The sequence below is a fragment of the Aedes albopictus genome, chromosome 3 (assembly GCF_035046485.1).
Source record: "Aedes albopictus strain Foshan chromosome 3, AalbF5, whole genome shotgun sequence".
In the NCBI taxonomy this organism is placed as follows: Eukaryota; Metazoa; Arthropoda; class Insecta; order Diptera; family Culicidae; genus Aedes; species Aedes albopictus.
Window position 1 is genome coordinate 205,189,143 of NC_085138.1, and position 21,907 is coordinate 205,211,049.

Below are 21,907 nucleotides of genomic sequence, written 5' to 3' on the forward strand. Positions count from 1 at the left end.
TTCTCTCACTTGTATCTCACTTTTAGGGGGATTGATCCGAAAACTCTAACTGTCAAAAGATGGCACTGGTCATTCCCGTCAACTTAAGACACTGTATGCTAAAGACGCGAAATCTGATGATTGTTGCTGTTGATGATGATTGTCGCATCATGACGATGATGCTGTCGAGCAATGCTTTTAAAGCGCGTTTGACAGGTCTCCTGTTCGATTGGAATGACATTGACAGCAAATTTGGAATTCCAATCGGAACATTTCGTGTCTTTGCATATAGTGTCTTTACCGTCAACTTTGCCGAAGACTCCATTGCTCTATTTCCTCAATCGTACGAGCCATTAATTAAGAGCGTGAAAATGGGAAAATAAACCATTGTGGGCTGTGATGGTATCCCACGAGAATTCTATCTTCGCATGTTCGACGTTATCTATCGAAGCAATCGCCGGCTATCTTCCCCCAGCATTTGTGGAGAGGATTATCGTACTGGTGAGGAAGAAAGGTGGTGATAACACCGCACGATCGTATCGACCCATTTCGCTGCTCAACGGCGACTACAAACTGCTCTCGCACATTCTGTGTGATGAGAGTGAAAAGCGGCGCAAGGAAGAACACGAGCGAACACGACCGAAGTGGAAAAATACTCGCGGGGGCTTTCACAAGAGCGAACAAGAAAAACAACTTTCTCTGTTAGGAGTTCAACTGGTAATGAATTGTATTTGTCAGAAAGAGCAGTTACAGAGTTGCCAGATGGGCTGATTCATCAAGGTTTATATAAAAGGGGAATCGGTTGGTTACTACACTGTTAATACCCCCCTTCAAGCCGATAACCCTATTAGGCTTCGTAGCTTCTCATATTGTGGTCTCGGTAGTCCTTTAGTCATTATGTCGGCTATCTGGTCTTCCGAAGCCACGTACTCCAACTGGATGGTTCTTCTCTGGATTTCTTCGCGTACGAAATGAAATCGCACGTCTACATGCTTCAGCCGCTTAGTAGGCTTATCCTCTTCAGCAATACTGATGCATGCTTGATTGTCTTCTCGAATTATGACAGGTTCGGACACATCGATGTTGAAGTCTTGTAACAGCATCCGCAGCCACAGCGCCTCCTTAACAGCTACACTCAGTGAGGCGTACTCCGCCTCGGCAGATGACAACGCGACTGTTTTCTGCTTCTGCGTTAACCAGGATACGTTTGCTTGGTAAACCCGAAATACGAATCCCGATGTTGATTTCCGATCGCAAACATCGCTTGCCCAATCGGAGTCAGCAAATCCTTCGATAGTTGCACACGTCTCGTCCCTCCTGTATACCAGTTTCAAGTCCAATGTACCCTTAATGTACCGCAGGATACGTTTGGCGTGATTCCAGTGATCGTCAGTCGCACAGGTTTGGAAAGCACTGAAATAGTTGACAGCAGCGCACAAATCAGGTCTGGACGTGACGGTAACGTAGGTCAGGCAACCAATCAACTCTCGATATGGATGAGTAGTGTACTTGGAAGGGTCGTTACACTTCTCAAGCTTGAGGCCTGTTACCAACGGTGTTTGTTTCGGCTTGCAGTCTGCCATGCCGAAGCGAGCTAGGAGATTTTCGAGGTAACTCCGCTGGCTAATTTACAAAATGCCTTCATCCTTACGCCTCTCCACGGTCAGTCCCAGGAACGTGCTAATCTCGTTCATGTCGCTCATTTCGAACTCGTCCTTCAGTTTGGCTTTCAGATCTCGAATCGTTTCCAACGATCGGCTGGCGATTAAAATGTCGTCTACATAGATGATCATATACACCTCCTCTCCATCAACGATCGAGATATACAGACAGTTATCCACCTTGCTGCGCTTGAACCCAAGACTCGTGACGAAATCGTGAAATCTTGAATTCCAGGCACGGGATGCTTGTTTTAGGCCGTAAATGGACTTCTGCAGCTTGGCAACCAGGTTTCCTGCACCGAATTCTTCCGGTAGACGCATGTATATCTCTTGTTCTAGCAATCCGTTAAGAAACGCAGTTTTCACGTCAAGCTGGTGAAGATGCATCCCTTTTTGATTGGCAATGGCCAGTAAAACACGCAGCGTCGCGTGTTTGGCCACCGGCGCGTAGGTACTCTCGTAATCAAAACCTTTGCGTTGAGAGAAACCTCTGGCTACGAGCCGTGCCTTGAAGCGGTCGATTCCGCTAGCATCGTGCCGCTTTATCTTAAATATCCATTTACTGTCAATGATATTCTTACCTGGAGGTGGTGATGCCAGGGTCCAAGTCTTGTTTTTGATGAGAGAGTCCATTTCGTCGGTAATGGCTGCTTGCCACTGCGGCCAATCCGGCCGCTGCCTGAGGCCGGCCACTGTAGCCGGCAGATCCTCGACGAAGCTTTCAGCACACATGGCAGTTTCGCACAACTCGTAACAATCATGCCATACTGGTCTCCGCTTCTCACGGCCACTACGACGCACTGGAAGTTGCTCCTGCTGCCCAGACTGTTCCGGTTCTGATTCTTCTTCGTATTCACTGATCACATCGTCTTCGAGCTCATCAGGAGCTACACTACTTTGGTCAACCGTCTCTTCAAGCACCACTTCCCTCTTCTGAACACTCGGTTCCACTTCAAGTTTGCCACCGAACATGGTGGATTCATCGAACACCACATCCCTACCGATCACTATCTTCTGCCGCGTTTCGTCCCATAGTCGATACCCATTGACGGTATACCCGACGTGATACAACTTCTTGCACTTAGAGTCCAACTTCGACCTGAGTTCTTTCGGAACATGCAGGTACGCGGCACTTCCAAAGACCTTCAGCTTCGATACATCCGGTTTTCGACCAGTCCAAAGTTCGTACGGCGTTTTCTTCTCTGCCACCGCCGACGTTGGGCACCGGTTGGTCAGGTATGTAGCGGTATACACAGCTTCACCCCACATCTTCTTACCAAATCCGCTTTCGGCCAACAATGCCCTGGCCCGCTCCATCAGCGTACGGTTCATCCGTTCGGAGACACCGTTTTGCTCCGGTGTGTACGGAACCGTTAACTCCATAGAAATTCCCTTTTCCCGACAGAACGAACGCATTTCTTCACCGATGTACTCACCGCCGTTATCTGTACGCAGACGTGCTATTCTGGTACCAAAATGGGCCGTGACGAGAGCTTCGTACTCGCGGAAGCAAGTAATCACCTCATCCTTCGTGGACATCAAATAGATAATCGCGAAATACGAAAAATCATCAATAAAAGATACGAAAAAACGCTTACCGTTCCAGGTGCGGGGTGTCATCGGTCCACATACGTCACTATGTATTAGTTCTAGCGGCCGCCGTGAACGCCGCTCCTCCCCGGAAGCAAACGGCAACTTTGCTATTTTCCCGGACAGACACGGTTCACATACAACAGTTTCTGCATCGAAATCCGTCAGCTTCAGTCCGTCAACCATCTTACACTTCACCAGTTCACGCAAACTGTCACAGCCCACATGACCGAACCTCTGGTGCCATAGTACCGCATTACGCGACACTTTACCCGAGAGCATGGCTGACCCCAGTTCGCTGCGCTTACAGAAAATGTCCAGTTCGTAAAGTTTGCCTTTCAATCGACCAACGGCCAGCACGTCACCATTCTTCTTCACTTCTGCTTTTTCTTCTTCGAAACACACTTGGAGACCCGCCTTTGCAATTCGCTTTACCGAAAAAAGATTGCAACTTAACCCCGGCAGGTAGAGCACGTCCTTCGCTTCACACTTCTTCACTGTACCGTCGACGACCGTATACATAATCACATCGCCACAATACTCAGCCAACAGTTTCTGTCCGTTTGCCACAACGATCTCGACCGGGCGTTCCAACCGCCGCATCACTGAAAAATACCGCGAGTCGCACAGCATGTGATCGGTGGCCCCCGAATCTAAAAACCAACCGACACGCACTAGATCGCCATGCTGCAACAAAAGCTATTTCCGGACGATCTTCTTCCGCACCTACGTGCGCCTTCTGCCGCCGTGCATCGCTTCTCGGTTTCGGCGTTTTGTTTTCGCTATTCACTTTTTGTTTCTCACTATCACCACGATCGGATTCTCGGCAGTGTGCCTTTTTATGCCCATACTTCCCACACTGAAAGCACTGCAACTTCTTCTTCTTCAGCCTGCTAGCCATCGCCACACCATCACCAATACCACCACTTGCTTCTTCGCCTGCTTCTGTGTTACGCCGTTTCAGCTCAACGTCCAACAGCCGCTTCTTAACGAAGTCCATCGTGACGCCGTCGGGTAGCGTTTCAATCGCCGTCACGACCGAATCGAACGATGGGGGTAGTGTCAAAAGCAAATGACACACAGCGTCGGATTCCTCGACGGTCGCTCCGCTTCCCTTCAATTCACGTATCAACTTGTCGAACCGCAAGAGATGCTCCGACATCCGGCAGGCCCCCTCCACGTACCGCAACGTGAGGAGCTTCTTCCGGAGGTACAACTGACCAGCCACACCGCGACGTTCGAAAACGTTTTGCAGTGTGCTCCAAATCTGCTTTGGTGTTCCGCAATCCTTAACTAGCTCCAACTGGTTATCGTCGATCGCTTGGACGATGAACGATTTGCACTTCTTCTCACTAGCTTTTCTTTCCGCGAACTTTTTCTCCTTCTCACTCTTCACAACAGCCGAATCCGCTTGCTGCACTTCCAACTCCGGGACCTCTTCCGCGTCGCGCACTAGACAGTCAAGGAGATCGTGCATATCGAGCACCGTCTCCATACGAAATTTCCAGTTATGGAAATTATTCCCATCGAACGCGATTACTTTCGATTTTTCTTCCATGCTGGAGCCCACAACCTGAAAAGCGGCGCAAGGAAGAACACGAGCGAACACGACCGAAGTGGAAAAATACTCGCGGGGGCTTTCACAAGAGCGAACAAGAAAAACAACTTTCTCTGTTAGGAGTTCAACTGGTAATGAATTGTATTTGTCAGAAAGAGCAGTTACAGAGTTGCCAGATGGGCTGATTCATCAAGGTTTATATAAAAGGGGAATCGGTTGGTTACTACACTGTTAATAGAGAGCCCACGGCGTTTTGAGCGAAGGACAGAAAATCGGTACAGCCTCCGGTGCAAAATTGAATTTGCAGAAAACGGTTGCGATCAATGTGGGTTTTTGCGAAGGCAATGCAATCACCGCCCCGTGGCTGCAGACTGCCGATACAGTCCAAATTTTGGGCGTCGTCTTCGCAAAATCGATACGGCTCATGGAATGCGGGTGAGAAAGTTTGCCCAACTGTGGTACCTTTCGTCGGTGATACCACCCCTGGGTATACACACGGCAAAAATCACAGCGACGATGGGCAAATTTTTCTGGAGAGGAATAGCTGCTCGCGTTCCGATGATGCAGCAGGCGCGCAATAGGGAACACGGAGGTTTAAACCTGCACCTGCCTGCGTTGAAATGCCCATCCCTGGCGATCAAGAGGCACATTCGTGAGATCGATTCCCTTCCTTTTTATAGATCCTTTCTTTTCCACGCAAATCCCCGTCCAGCAACTCCAATAGATCATCCTCCTATTGAACTAACCCTTTCTAAATTATCCCACATTCCCCTCCAAATCCAAGAAAACCCCTCCGCCGATCGAATTCTTCTGTCATTTGGCATGGCTGAACATAGAGGTAATCACGTTCAAATGTATGCGTGCCTTTTTAGTAGATGTAGTTGTGAAACTGCGAGGAAAATATTTGCACTCTTGCCCCGGACGTTAGTTTTATCATTATTTACCCGTTTTACCCAATTCGATTGGGTAATATTTGCATATGCAATCTGAATAGCCTTTCAATCGGCGTGCACTTTTGTGTGAGGAAAAATTTGCGCTGGTGTTCGTGTGTTGAAATGTCACTTATCTCTATTCACAACAGACAGCTTTCCTCGGTGGAACGAACACAACTTTATCTGCTCATCAATGAGAAGGTCGAGCACCGAAAATTGCTCTTCGTAATGCAGCGAGTGGCAGACGAAAATAATACTGCGGAACCCACATCGAAACACTCCAGCACAAGTTTTGCGAATGCGCTCGTGTAGGCCCGGCGTGGACGGTCCTGCAGCGAAGACTGATTGGCACAACGAATGGATGGAGTCGGCTGACCATCATTGGGAGGAATACTCAAAATAAACCGAGTGAAGATTTTGAAGTTGTTGGTGAAATATATCTGCCATGATGATGAAAATAACGACAGGATTGATATTAACGCCTTGAGCTTTCAATTAGATCTGGATTTTTGAAATTGTAAATAGCTGTAGAACAAATTGACAAATACACATAAACTCCCGAATAAAAATTTACATTAGCCTGACGCTATATTTCGATGTATACATCAACATCAAGGTATCGTACTGCTGTTCTTATCTCGTCAAAAAAAGTACGGAAAGGTAATTCAGAAACAAGTGTGTATGGGACAAGTAGAGAGAATCGAATAGTTAATAATACCTAACGTCTTTTCAATACACTTGTTGTTGTCTACACCTCTAACTACATAGCACAGTACCTTACTTCCGGCATGATAAATTGGAGTTATATTCTTAAATACTCGTTTTTCTCCTGATAGCCCGTCTAGAATATCTCTTTGTAACGCGTACATTTTGATCATAGCCATAGCTCCCGTGCCCCATCAGTCAGCTAACTGATCTCAGCTTACCGAACATCATATGTGGCAACTCTTTAAGCGGCATATTGGAACCAGTGCCTAGCCCGCGATGAGTCGTTTTGACTGCGTGGCAGAGATTATCAAAGCACGCCCGCTTACGAGCCTTAATGTAGCTATTCAATTCCGGTTTAGCCGCCAAGTATGCCTCATTCCGCTACATTCAATCCTTATCGGTGCGACTTCTTTGGTAAATAACCCCTTAAAGGAATCCTCTTATACCTACTTGAAGATCTTAGCCTAAATATAATAATTTCCACTGCCACAATTTTATCTTGGATTGGCTCAACATAGTCATTCTTCGATACTGATATATTTTTTTTATATTTATATATATTATTTAAGGTACGTCGGCGGTCAGCTCAATGCTTGTTACAATGCTTTGGATCGACATGTACAGAATAACAAGGGAAATAAGGTGGCGCTTATTCACGATAGCCCCATGACAAATACCATCCGTCGAGTAACCTATAACGAGCTTTATGAAAAGGTTTGTTACCTGAACACTGATAGTAAAAAAACAAATAAAATAAAATGTAACTAATTTTGAAAATATCAAGGTCTCTCGGCTAGCCGGTGGATTAAAGAAATTGGGCGTCAAAAAAGGAGATAGGGTCGTCATTTACATGCCTTTGATTCCAGAAGCAATTATGGCAATGCTAGCTACAGTTAGACTTGGTGCTATACATTCGGTGGTATTTGGAGGTTTGTATTATTTGCTATATTACCGTTGCCCATATAATAGGTTTTCTAATCTTTGTAAGGTTTTGCCGCTAGTGAGCTATGCACCCGTATTGAACATGCTGAACCAAAGGTTATTATTGCGGCAAATTGTGGAATAGAGCCCAACAAAATAATACACTACCTGGATATTCTCCATGAAGCCGTTGAAATGTCAAAGTGGAAACCTCGCACCAACGTAATATTCCAACGTATCAATATTCTGATTTCCGATTTGGACAAACGAATGGACGTGTCGTGGGAATCTACACTAGATGAGCCAACGGGATGTGTACCTGTGGAAGCCAATGATCCCCTTTATATTTTGTACACTTCCGGAACAACTGGTATGAATTGATTTGTTGCAATGCGAGATAAAATAAGATTGTAAATACGTTTTTTTGCAGACAAACCAAAAGGAATTACTCGTCCAACGGGAGGCCATCTGGTAACGTTGATGTATACTATGGATACAATATATGGAGTACAACCAGACGATGTTTGGTGGAATGCATCGGATCTGGGATGGGTAGTTGGTCACTCATACATATGCTATGGGCCATTGCTCTACGGTGCTACTAGTGTAATGTATGAAGGCAAACCAGATCGAACACCGGATCCTGGGCAGTATTTCCGGTTGATCGATCAACATAAAGTAACGGCCCTTTTCTCGGTGCCAACGTCGTTTCGAGTATTGCGACGTACTGATCCTGACGTCAAGTATGGCAAGAAATATAGCATGAAATCCCTACGCACAATTTTCATTGCTGGAGAGCATTGTGATTCCGAAACAAAGGTTGAAATCAAAGGTACGAATAATTGTTCGATAATCTCAATTGTGATTTTATTTTCAGATGTGGATAGAGAAGACCTTTAAAGTGCCTGTTCTGAACAATTGGTGGCAAACTGAAACAGGATCAGCCATGACCGCCACATGTGTTGGTCTTGCTCAAAATCTAAATCCTCCAAATTTCACAACTGGTCTACCATTCTGTGGATACGACAGTAAGTATCATCGATAAATAATAATATTATATAACTACAGATAACTACTTCTAGCTAAGTATGACTTTATGTTAAACATAATCACCGGTCGTGAGGTGCATTTAATTATTGACGAATTTATTCGATATTGCTATATCTTCTGCAGCTCATAGAAGACACGATATTGTGGATTTACCGGCTACTTGTATTCTACCGGTTACTTGAGTAGCCGTTACAAAGTAGCCGTTTTCATATAAAAATCAACTTGATTGTCAAAAACTGAATGTCGCTGAATAGCTAGTGGCAACGAGGAATAGCGCATACAATAGAAATGTTTTAAAACATTTTTAAGTTACTCTTTTTATAAAACGGCTACTTTGGAGGCCATACTGAAGCGACCGGTAGAATACAAGTAGCCGGTAAATCCACAATACATTCAATGTATGTACGCTTTCCATAGGCATATCTATTTCGATAACTGTATTCCAGCGTCAAGGGCAAAGTAGAGCTCCATATCTTCTATCTAATAGAAAGCTTTTACTGAAAAAATATTTGGAAGCTTAATAGTAGTCACCATTGTGCACAACCACTACCAAATATTTTTTCGAATAATGTATTCCACTTCGATGAATTTGCCTTAAGATGCTATTTGCCATACATTATTTTTGCGATTTACTTTAAGCGATTTTTCGCGCATAGAAGCTAGCGCCACATTGGTCGATGCGGAGAGTAGGAAAACAGCCGATGTAGTTAATTCATTGAGCCGGCGCCGAAGGATTCAAGATGGATTTCGCGTTTGGGAATCAGGCCGAAGGCTGGTGATCCAATGGAAGTACGGCTGTGCGTAGACATGTGGGACGCCAACTGGGCGATCATTCCGCAGCATTACCCTTTGCCAACGTTCGACAGTATTGTGTCCCATTTGCACAACTGTAAGTAGTTTTAGAAAATCGACCTCAATAAAGCTGTCCATCAGGTCGTTTTGTCTGAGGCTTCACGGGAAATTACAACTTTTGCAACACCATGTGGCTTCTTCCGGTATAAAAGATTAATGTTCGGACTCAACTGCGCTTCTGAAATTTTCCAGAGCATTATGGAGCGCATATTGACAGGTATAGCGGGGGTGAAGTCATTCATAGACGACGTTGTGGTTTTCGCGGAAACAAAGCAAAAGCACGACAAGATCCTCAAAGCGGTTCTAGAACGTTTGGCATCACACAGCGTTACAATCAATACCAGGAAGTGCGAATTTGGAAAAAAGGAGGTCGTTTGGATTGGTCATCGGCTGTCAGGAGATGGAATCAGTCCGACCAAGGACAAGGTGGAGGCAGTAAAATCTTTTCGAGATTCTTGTTCCGTTGAGGAGCTTCGTAGCTTTCTGGGGCTTGTCAACTATTTAGGAAAGTTCATTCCGGACCTGGCAACATTGACAACGCCACTGCGTGAACTCCTATGCAAGAATTCGCGATTTCGTTGGGAACGTGAACAACAGGAAGCTTTCCGCAAGATCAAGGACATCTTGGGGAATCAATCGAATCTGAGCTACTATTCACCGATGGATAAGATGATCCTTATCGCTGACGCAAGCCCCACCTGGCTCGGTGCGGTGCTTATACAAGAGAAGGATGACAAGAAGCGAGTGATTTGCTATATCAGCAAAGGGTTATCCGAAATGGAAATGGCTTACGCTCAGAATGAGAAGGAAGCTTTAGCGCTCGTGTGGGCCACTGAACGACTAGAGATGTATCTGCGTGGCCTGGAATTCTTGTTGCTAACCGATAACCAACCTTTGAAAATATTTTTTGGCAACAAACTCAAATCACAGACAAACAGACGTCTCACTCTACTCATTTCCCATCGTTTCACTTTTTAACGGATTATTCAAATATTCCGTAGTTCGTAAATCGCTCGCTCATGGCGCTCGCATCGTTTTTGCTCCTGTTTGACGTTTGCTCACTACCGCCATCTACTCAGTAGATTTGCGTACCACAGCATAATTAGCATTGGGCGATTATGTTTGCGTGACGATGATTTTTATCGCATTTTCTTCCAAGTGACACGTCTGTTTGTCTGTGCTCAAATCATGCCCGAGGATTGAACGATGGGCCTTTCGTCTTCAATCTTTTTGCTTCAAGATTGTCCATATTCCAGGTAAACTAAACATTGCCGACCCATTGTCACGCCTTTCGCAATTCCAGCATTGCAAAACATATGACCAGAAAGGAGAATCCATGCTGATGGCAATCGTGGAATCAAAGAAGCCGGATGCGGTTTCGTTGGAAGAAATTTCTACCAAAAGCTAGACTTTACATATACTGGCGTGAGTGAGAGATGGACAAATTGAGGTGAAATTTGCGAAAAAGTTACTCGTCCTCTCGGTGAGACTCGAACTCACGACTCCTACTCACTAGACAGGCGCGTTGCCGCTACGCCACGAGAAGACTCGAAGACGTAGCTGCTAACCTGAATTCAAGTTCAACACAAAATTCCGAGGTTATCTTTTCCACAGATTGCACCCCTTTCGGATGGAATGAGATGTACATCCACACTACGCATATATTGTATATGTAAAGCCTAGGCGAGAGCGCATTGTTTTTGTGTGTTGGAAGTCCACACACCTCTCATCGACGACTGTGTCGAAGAGATCGCGCGGTGAGCGGAAAGCTTCCAATGGGTCGCGACGTTCTCAAACGACCGGTTACGGAACATGAGTCCGTTGCTCGATGACATAATTAAATTAATTAATTATCGATTTTTGCGGCTTAACCAGCCGAATGGAAGTTTTACTTTATTCCAAAAGCTAGACTTTACATATACTGGCGTGAGTGAGAGATGGACAAATTGAGGTGAAATTTGCGAAAAAGTTACTCGTCCTCTCGGTGAGACTCGAACTCACGACTCCTACTCACTAGACAGGCGCGTTGCCGCTACGCCACGAGAAGACTCGAAGACGTAGCTGCTAACCTGAATTCAAGTTCAACACAAAATTCCGAGGTTATCTTTTCCACAGATTGCACCCCTTTCGGATGGAATGAGATGTACATCCACACTACGCATATATTGTATATGTAAAGCCTAGGCGAGAGCGCATTGTTTTTGTGTGTTGGAAGTCCACACACCTCTCATCGACGACTGTGTTGAACTTGAATTCAGGTTAGCAGCTACGTCTTCGAGTCTTCTCGTGGCGTAGCGGCAACGCGCCTGTCTAGTGAGTAGGAGTCGTGAGTTCGAGTCTCACCGAGAGGACGAGTAACTTTTTCGCAAATTTCACCTCAATTTGTCCATCTCTCACTCACGCCAGTATATGTAAAGTCTAGCTTTTGGAATAAAGTAAAACTTCCATTCGGCTGGTTAAGCCGCAAAAATCGATAATTAATTAATTTAATTAAGAAATTTCTAGCCAAACGCAACGTGACAACGAGCTGCTCGCGTTAAAGGAGGCGCTGCTGCATGGTGCCTGGAGCAAACTACTGAAGCGATACTTTTCGTTCAAGGACGAGCTGTTGCAGTGTTGGGAATACTCACTAGTGAAAAGTTATACTCACTCGCTTCTATCTCAGTCCAGAAGCATGCTATCGAAAAATTATGTTTGAAGGGCTTTTAGATTGTAGTTTAATCTAAAAGTTTGCCAAATAAAGTAAAGGTCGCAGACGCATACCAAAACCGTGAGAGAGCTGTTTTACACGAATTTTACTCACCTCGTACTCACAGCTCTCTCACAACTTTGGTATGCGTCTGGGACCTTTACTTCATTCGGCAAACTTTTAGATTAAACTACAATTTAAAAGACATTCAAACATCATTTTTTGATAACATGCTTCTGGACTGAGATAGAAGCAAGTGAGTATCATTCTTGCAAGTGAGTATTCGCAACACTGGCTGTTGGTAGTATATGGTGTAGTATTGAGGGGTGACAGGATCGTAATCTCAACAAATTTGCGAAAACGTGTCTTGGCTCTGTCACGCATTGCCCATCCTGGAATTGAGAAGACAAAACAACGCCTACGTTCCAAAGTTTGGTGGCCGAAGATTGATAAGGAAGCAGAACATACAGTAATATCATGCATAGACTGCCAAATTGTTGGTCAGCCAAGCCGTCCGGAATCAATGGCTATACGGGAACTTCCCAGTCACCGTGGAGTCAGATCAACATGGACATGCTAGGGCCGCTTCCATCGGGTGATTCGCTTCTCGTTATTATCGATTCGTATAGCCGTGGAAGTACTTCGCCGCACTACAACAGCCGACATTTTGGAGAAAATTCGACCGATTTTTATGAGAATGGGTTTTCCAGACACAATTACCACGGATAACGGTAGTTATTTCTCGAGCAGAGAAATGGTTGATTTTTGTAAATACTACGGGCCGTAGTCTACGGCATCCAGCTGAAGCATACCACGCCGTATTGGCCTCAAGCCAACGGGGAGGTGGAGAGGCAGAAAAGGAGCATTTTGAAAATTTTGAGAATCGCTGGTATCAACAAATCAAACTGGAAAAAGGATCTGGATTACGTGTACTCGCTGACGCCTCACCCAGCTACTGGACGGATACCCGCATAACTGGCATTCGGAAGAGAATTTTGGGATTGGATTCCTTACTTCCACAAACCATACCGAGATGATGATGGTGAGATTCGTGATAGAGATTCGGCGTACAAATTCTCGGCAAAACATCGATACGATCAAACCAAGAATGCACAGGAGTCAACGATAAGAGAAGGAGATCAGGTGTGGATGCGAAATCCGGTAAAGCAGCACAAGTTGTCTACTCCCTTTGTTCCTGAACCGTGCACAGTGGTGGAAAAGGAGGGATGCTGTGTAATACTGAAGTCGCCAGAGGGAACCGAGTATCGTAGGAGTTCAGCACATCTGAAGAAGTTACCGCAGGCCAGGACAGAAACCCCCATCACAGAAGACGAGCCGAACACTTGGAGAACGCCGGCTGAGCAGGTCCGGATATCGCAACAGGAGAAGCGCAGTCAGAAGCAGATTGTCGTCCACGCAGACAAATGTGACGCCCACTACGGTTTGACGATTATGATATGGGCACAGACAAACAGACGTAACACTTGCGAAATTTCCATCGACCACGCTTTTAACGATCATTTTAAATTTTTATAGTTGTGGATTTCACGACCAGAGGCGCGCGCATCGTTTTTCTATGCGTTTGACGTTTCACACTAGCGCCTTCTGTTGACGATATGGCACAACATAGTGATTCGTGAAACTTTTCCACCAGATGATGGTAGTGTGACCTGGGCGATAAATTTCCATGAAAATCGTTCAAGCTGTTACGTCTGTTTGTCTGTGATATGGGTGTTGATGATGATCGTGAGTAAGCAGCCACGAAAAAGAGGAAGTATTGTTATATTCTTTCATTTTCATTGATTTGATTTTCCGTGTTACTATGAATTACTATACCTACATGTATGGCAGACTTTGGGTTAGTTAGTTGGAAATTGGTTGGAAGAAGAGAAAATAAAGGACGACTCGTGGAATTCAGCTCGGATGTTATGCCTTTATTTGGAAGATTGAATTGGGTTGTTTAGTGAATAAAATATTGCTATTTTCTATAGCCTAATCGAAAGAGCTCATTTTCCAAATATTTAAGGTAAATGTCACGGACTACCTTCGAAAAATGGCAATAGAATGATTGCTGTTTACATGTTTATTGATTGCTCTCAGTTGGCGCCAGCGAAAAGTGCAGACAAAAACCTTTATAGCATCTAGTTTCCAGCGCTGACGGCCCGGCGGCGACACCATCACTTGTATTCAATGCATCGTCTGTGCTACTCTCGGTTATCAACTTTCTCAAATTCTCACCTCAAGCTCACGGAAGCGTGGTAGTCAAGAACTGTCAAATCGTATAGAAAAATCACGAAAAACGTTAATTGTCAGAAAACGGGATTGTTTTGTAGAAAGTTAGTGAATAGAAATCAAGAATGGTTTGAAAAGACACCTTTTGGTGTTTACTTCATATTCCAAAACAACTTCTTCACAGAGAAAAATCGATTTTACTATTGCGAATATTTTGTATAGTTTTTCTTTCGTTGCGCAATTTGCGCGCCGGGCAGTTACGCGCAGCTCCACCTTAGTTGCGCGCAGCCAATCAGGAGCAAGAAAGCAGACGACGTCGTTGCGCGCCAAAGCTACACGCAGCACGTTTCCATTGTCTGCGACCAAAACAAACATCCACGCTCGCCCACCGGCTGATTGTTGTTGTTGATAACATGCGTGGAAAGGTAAGTTAACTCATTATGGTCCCTTTCGAGATTATTTTAATGAAACGGAAATAAAACAATATTTTCTGGAATTGTTGCTGATTCGATTGGTTGTGCCATTATTCGTTACATTCAGTCTTGTACTGATCGCATGCAGTCGATATCGCTTGGGTATGTTTTAAGTGATGCAAATATGAATACTGCCCGGATAAAAAATTACCATTCATTACATGGTAAATATTATTAACATATGACTGGTTTTATTGTTCACAATAAAACACATAGTAGATATATTGTTACTTTTTACAATAGAAATCAAGCCCATATAGTTCGTACAATAGGTGAACATTAGCTTTAGTAGTGACTAATTGATTCGATTGTTTTTCAATAGTTCTATAATAATTTTAAGTTACTATCAGTAAAAATTAATTCAAGTTGTTTCTATATAGTTGCAAAAGTGCCTGAAAAGTTCTCATGGACTTTTTTTTATTAAAAAAGAGTTTATTTCTCAATTACACTTGAAAACAATTCGTAACAAATAAATAACAATAAATATTATTGTTGCTTGGATCATGTTTGTATAATGTCGTCGCGGTTGAAACCCGAAGTTTCCCCACACGCGACAATCGCCTTTTCTCCAAATCCATACGGGAAATCTAACGTCGGACATAGTGCGCTGGACAGCGGACCTAGTCTTCTATCCAGCGCACTATGTCCGACGTACGTCCGACGCACGATTTAGGAGAAAAATCGATTTTCGAGTGTCAATAAATCCGATTTTCAACTGTAGGAACAATAATCAAATACAAAATCCCTTGACATATTTTTTATAGTTTTCGTTTTAAATTTGAGTACAGTAGATGTTTCGGTTATCGAATGTTATTCGCTAAAACTTCAATGACTGACAGACGTCAAGCTGTGTTGGCAGAGGAAGCTCTTAATGAGAAACTGAGGAAGTACTTATAGAAAACTAGCTGAAAAGCAGGTTTAGCCAAGTGAGGATGTTATGACAAGAAAAAGATGAACAATGATTTTTCTAATGTTTTCCAATAAATTAAAGGAATCTAGTAAATAGTAAACTACCATTGATAACAATACAAATACAATTAGTTTAATGGGGTTCAATTTGTTGGAGAACAGTAGTGGCAGCCCCCTGGTAGCAACGACAACAGATGAAGAGTGTAAATGTTTGAGTGTATGTGTTTGTCGACGAAGCATAAAAGCTGATTTGTTTTGATTATGTATATTTGTTCAGTCCGTACTAGCTCGTCGAGCAATAAAGAAGTTACAACGTAGCTCGGTTGTTGGTTCAATTTCTTCCATCACGCAAATCCCGGGACGGTTATTGTTATTCTATCGGTTCGGGAGTTTAAACATATCCGCTGCGCCCGGGTAAACCAACAGGTAATGGGCCCCGGTTTCGAGAAGAAATTGTGGTGAAAGTGTTCTCTTGTCGAAGAGGCATTTTGTGTGAACGATCTGCGTTTTTTTTATGGTTCATGTGAACGTTCTGATTAATTCTCCCCTCGGCGGATCAGTGCTGTAATGACTTAGCAGCTGAAGAAAGTATTGTTGTCGGGAAAAGTGAGGGAATAAGTGTCGTTTGCGGGAGAGTCAGGCCAACTACGGAACTGAACTAACAAGTACGGACAGTGTGAGCGTTTTTTGCTCGAGGAGGAGTGATAGTCGTTGTTGCGCCGAGTGTTATTTGGAAACGATTTTGTGTTGTGGAATCATTTTGAAGGGAAGTGCCACAGTGGTTCAGAACGGCAATTTTTTTAAACGATTTGTGATTGACGGAAAGTGTTGAACATGACTGAGGCGAAGATAACATTCGATCGGTTGAATGATTTCAACTGGCCGACATGGAGATTTCGAATGGAATTGATGCTCATGAGGGAAGACATCTGGTCGACGGTGAAGGACCCGAAGCCTGATCCGGCGGATATGACTTCGGCTTGGACAAGAAGAGACGAAAAGGCTCGAGCGCTGATTGGGTTAGCTTTGGAGGACAACCAATTAAGCCACATTATGGATGCTGGAAGTGCGAAAGAGATGTGGGACAAGCTCAAAGGCTACCACGAGCGAGGATCATTGTCCAATAAGATCCACGTCCTACGGAAATTATGTTCAATGCGCATGAACGAAGATGGAAGCATGTCCGATCATCTTGTGGAGGCTTCGGAACTAGTACACCGTTTGACTAGGATGGGAGAACCGTTGAAGGAGCATTTGGTTGTGACGATTATGCTGTCGAGCCTGCCGGAATCGTATGGTCCCCTCGTAACAGCTCTGGAAGGTCGCCCGGAAGAGGACCTCAAATTGGATTACGTCAAAGGAAAGCTGCTGGATGAATGGAAAAGGAAGTGTGAAGTCCGGAAGCAGGAAGAAGAAAAAGCCTTGAAAACTACTATTCAATGTGAAGACCGAGTTAATAGAGTTTGGACGTGTTACTACTGCGGGCAAGTAGGCCATTTGAAGAGAAACTGTGCTGCATGGTTGGAAGAAGTAAGAAGCTCGGTAAGAAGAAATAAAAAGAAACAAAATGACCAAGAAAAATCGATGGCAGTGCAGCATCCGCATCCGGGAAGCAGTAGTGGTTGTCATGGAGTGTGTTTCACGGCGACGAGTGGAAAACATAAGTCAAGTGATGAAAAGTGGATCATCGACTCCGGAAGTACGAAGCACATGACCAATTCAACAGATAGTTTAGGCTGGTGGAACCCTTGTGCTGAAAAGGTTATATTAGCAGATGGTAAAACTGTAACGGCCAGAGGAAGCGGACAAGGAAGGATCACGACACGCGGACGGAAAGGTACGTCGGTAGAGATAAAAATCAAGGAGCTGATGTTTGTTCCGGAGTTATCCGTTAATGTATTGTCGGTCAGCTGGATTACCGAGGAGGGCTATACTGTGCGGTTTGGTTCAAAAGATTGCAGCATAATGGATGGCGAAACTGTAGTTGCCATTGGCGTGAGATACAATGGCCTGTATTATCTGGATCAGTAGGAACGGAGCTTTCAAGCAGGAGGAGTATATTACTGAAAACGTGCTAACGACAGTTGGTAAGGTTAAGTGGGCTGCACTAAGGAGGAGTGTTGGAGAACAGTAGTGGCAGCCCCCTGGTAGCAACGACAACAGATGAAGAGTGTAAATGTTTGAGTGTATGTGTTTGTCGACGAAGCATAAAAGCTGATTTGTTTTGATTATGTATATTTGTTCAGTCCGTACTAGCTCGTCGAGCAATAAACAACGTAGCTCGGTTGTTGGTTCAATTTCTTCCATCACGCAAATCCCGGGACGGTTATTGTTATTCTATCGGTTCGGGAGTTTAAACATATCCGCTGCGCCCGGGTAAACCAACACAATTGACGATGTTATAATAAACATGCAATAATATTTGTTGTTATGTAAACAGATTTCGCCTTTGAAATACCAAAGAATTCATATTTCTCGGTAACATTTTACTCCAGCATTTACAGATACTAATGGCCACATGAATTGTGAACGATTTATGGTATGGATCATACGACCTGAGTTCTGACTTGTGATATTTGGCAGTTATTTGAAAAGATTGAAGATAGATCTTATCAACAGCTGCCAAGCAATACATATCAGACAGACATCAGAGTGTTTGATTATTATTATAAAATGTGCATATCATTCTGGCGGCCGTTAGTGCTCGTAAATGCTGGATATAAATGTTAGCGAGAAATATAAATTCTATGGATTTTCAAAAGCGAAAACTGCTTACAAATAACAACAAATATTATTGTATTTTTATTGTAACAACGATTCATTTGACGCCATTCAATTAATGGACTACCAGCTTGGCGCACACCCACAGTTGATCAGCAGGAGTAAATCAATTTTATTTTGTATGGTGAAAAGCATCTAAACTTGAATTACTTGAAATAGAAAGCTTTTACTTAAAACAATATTTGGCAGGCTTAATAGTAGTCACCATTGTGCACAACCACTACCAAATATTTTTTCGAATAATGTATTCCACTTCGATAAATTTGCCTTTAGATGCTATTCGTCATACAATATTTTTGCGATTTACTTTTAGCGATTTTTCGCGCATAGAAGCTAGCGCCACATTGGTCGATGCGGAGAGTAGGAAAACAGCCGATGTAGTTAATTCATTGTATTTGTATTGTAAGAACAATCAAAAAACATTAAGATATATTGTTTTCTTTTGAAAATTGCCTTAAAAATGTCTCATAAAAACACAATACATTCTATTGTTTTTCGCGAAAAAGTGTATGAAAATTTTCTCAAAATTTTATGGTTAAGATACATAACGACCACCATTTTTTATTGTAAAAGTGCCATTTACCATTCGCCGAATGGTATAGAACAATAGGGGTGATGGTGAGTGTGCCGTGTAAATTACAATACGTTTAATGGTGAATATTTTTCGAAAAAAAGGTGTTGTAACAATTAAATTTATCGTATTTTTATGATATTTTTTTATCAGGGTGCCCATGGTATGGGATTCACCCTTGCGCACAACTGACTGACAGATCAGTAAAAGTGTGAAACTAATTTTTTTCTTGCTAAGCGCAATACCACACAAAAAAGTGCCATATCTGGAGCTCGATTTGAATAGGTCGTATGTGCTTTTGTCGATTAAAAATTCGATCAGTTGGATTCGCTTATTATAGCGAAAACCGTTGAAATTGAGCAAAATCGGTACATACAGCAGAATCCTCACAAAACAGGCTTCCTGTTCCATCATTAAAAGTTTGCAAAATGTCTGCCATATTGCTACAATGACTAAAATAAACTGATCGAATTTTATATCGACAAAAGCACATACGACCTATTCAAATCGAGCTCCAGATATGCTTGTTATATTTTTAGTTAAGAATGTCGATCTATTGATATTCACCATTTTTCATATACCATATTCTCAGATACCGCTTCTAAAATGAGCTGTAGTTGATTGAAATTAGATATGCATGTCGAAATGACATTTTCAGTATTGGTTGGATCATATAGTTACAGTTTATATGTATTCTAGTTCGAGTTCTACACCCAGATGGAACTGAAGCCGATCCCAATGAATTAGGCCGTTTGGTGGTGAAACTTCCGCTTCCGCCAGGAACCATGTCTACCCTGTATAGGAACGCCGAGTTGTTCGAAAATCTATACTTCCAGAAATACCCGGTGTGTAACACAAACCAATGTTTTGACAAAAATTGAAAAAAATGACAAACTATTACCTTTTTTTGTAATCAGGGCTATTACGACACCATGGATGCTGGCTATAAAGACGAGAAAGGCTATATTTACGTTACCGCTCGAGATGATGATGTTATAAACGTTGCAGGCCACAGAATATCAACATCGAGCTTAGAAGACGCAGTATTGAGGTAAATCTTAGATAGAATTGATTGATCTTTGTAATTTCTTCAAAATTTCTTAACAAAAAAACGGGACCTCAATAAAGCTAAATAAGCCTAAAAAGTCATGCTAAAACAATTATTATGAGGTTCTGCACAAAATTCTGTATCACAAAAGTCGGCAAATTAGTTTACTGTAACTTGCTATCTTTTTTCCGACAGGCATCCGGATATAGCTGACGCCGCTGTTTTTGGGGTGCCAGAGCCAACCAAAGGTCAAATTCCGCTATGTCTGTATGTAATAAAGGAAGGAGTGAGTAAAGCTACCGCCAAGCTATCAGTAGAGCTAATCACACTAATACGGGAAGTTATCGGCCCCATAGCAGCATTCCGACTAGTCGGCAGAGTCGACGGTCTTCCCAGGACTAGATCAGGTGATTTGTTACTAGTAGTTTTGGAATTTGTCAATAATTCAGCTATTTCTATTTATTTCATACACAGGTAAAACTATGCGAAAGGCAATGGCAGATTTCGCCGCCAATAAAACGGTAATTTTACCAGCAACCATAGAGGATGTTGAAGTCTTCGAAGACATCAGACGAGCGTTACAGGAACTAGGCTATGCCATGAACGCGCCAATGCCAGTCGTTGGGAATAAAAAGTAGATATATTTCTTTACCTATCATATGATTTTAGTGGCTTATAGATTTTAAAATTTTCTTAACAAATTTAGTTAATTCAAACATAACACATTTTATCCTAAATTTATAGTTAATATGTATTAAATATTATGTTATTTTCAAGATAAAACAAATATATCTACGATTCGTTTGAACATGTGCCGAAAAGAACAACCAGAAGAAAATAGTATTGAAAACCTGCGCACTTTGGAATTGGTACACTTGCAACCGGCTGCAAGTCAAAAACGGTTTGGCTTAGAAAAACCGTTGTAAGCAACAAATGAAGCTTCTCTCTCTCTCTTCTTGGCGTAACGTCCTCACTGGGACAAAGCCTGCTTCTCAGCTTAGTGTTCTATGAGCACTTCCACAGTTATTAACTGAGAGCTTCCTCTGCCAATGACCATTTTGCATGTGTATATCGTGTAGCAGGCACGAAGATACTCTATGCCCAAGGAAGTCAAGTAAATTTCCTTTACGAAAAGATCCTGGACCGACCGGGAATACAAATCGAACAAAACCCAATTATTTTCGGATTCAAGATTTGCGCAGGAACATCAAACCGCCAAAACCATTATTTACACCCCAAACAACACAAAGTCGTATATAAGATGTAGCACAAGGTGAAAAAGTGGCGGCCGTACGCATAAATGCTTCCATTTAACCGCTTGTAAAATACACGCATTATCATGTACCTACTTTTTGCGATCTTATACGGCAACTTATACGATCACTGGTTGGGGCAAGATAGAATAATTTTAAATATAGTAAGTCTTGATTTAGGAATGTTAAAATATTCCATGGGTGTTTTAAAATAATAGAAATAGTGTGTGTGTGTGTGTGTGTGTGTGTGTGTGTGTGTGTGTGTGTGTGTGTGTGTGTGTGTGTGTGTGCGTGTGTGTGTGTGTGTGTGTGTGTGTGTTTGTGTGTGTGTGTGTGTGTGTGTGTGTGTGTGTGTGTGTGTGTGTGTGTGTGTGTTTTTTTTTTTCCTTCTAAATCATAGGGGGATAAATCTGCTCATCAGACACCCTAACAGGAAGGTTAGGGTAGTGTGGGGATGAGGCCGTCTTCTACAATGCCGGTAGAAGCCAGGACTACTCTCTCCTCGACCCACTAAAACACATTCCTATGGTCGCCAAACCCTACGTCTCTCCGGAACCACCAAGAAGGTATTGCTTCAGAGAGGGGCTAGTGCATATCGCACCCTCAAGGTTAGCTGCCGTAGCCTAGCAGCAACGAACATCGATGACTCGCTCTGGAGAGTCCATCACGATAGCATGCTGGCGCTTAGCCAGTTTCCCGA

The 21,907-nt window shown here is 43.1% G+C and overlaps 1 protein-coding gene across 1 annotated transcript in view; it reads left to right on the forward strand.

Moving 5' to 3' along the window:
- The window catches only part of LOC109432823 (acyl-CoA synthetase short-chain family member 3, mitochondrial), a 65,437-nt gene extending 44,675 nt beyond the window's left edge, over window positions 1–20,762 (forward strand). Inside the window, exons 3-11 of the mRNA XM_029863452.2 lie at window positions 6,998–7,142; window positions 7,213–7,357; window positions 7,417–7,719; window positions 7,780–8,168; window positions 8,227–8,377; window positions 19,606–19,751; window positions 19,824–19,957; window positions 20,150–20,361; window positions 20,429–20,762. Coding sequence (XP_029719312.2) covers window positions 6,998–7,142; window positions 7,213–7,357; window positions 7,417–7,719; window positions 7,780–8,168; window positions 8,227–8,377; window positions 19,606–19,751; window positions 19,824–19,957; window positions 20,150–20,361; window positions 20,429–20,592 — 1,789 coding nt within the window. The 3' untranslated portion in view covers window positions 20,593–20,762. The remainder of the gene's footprint in view (window positions 1–6,997; window positions 7,143–7,212; window positions 7,358–7,416; window positions 7,720–7,779; window positions 8,169–8,226; window positions 8,378–19,605; window positions 19,752–19,823; window positions 19,958–20,149; window positions 20,362–20,428) is intronic.
- Window positions 20,763–21,907: the final 1,145 nt, after the last annotated feature.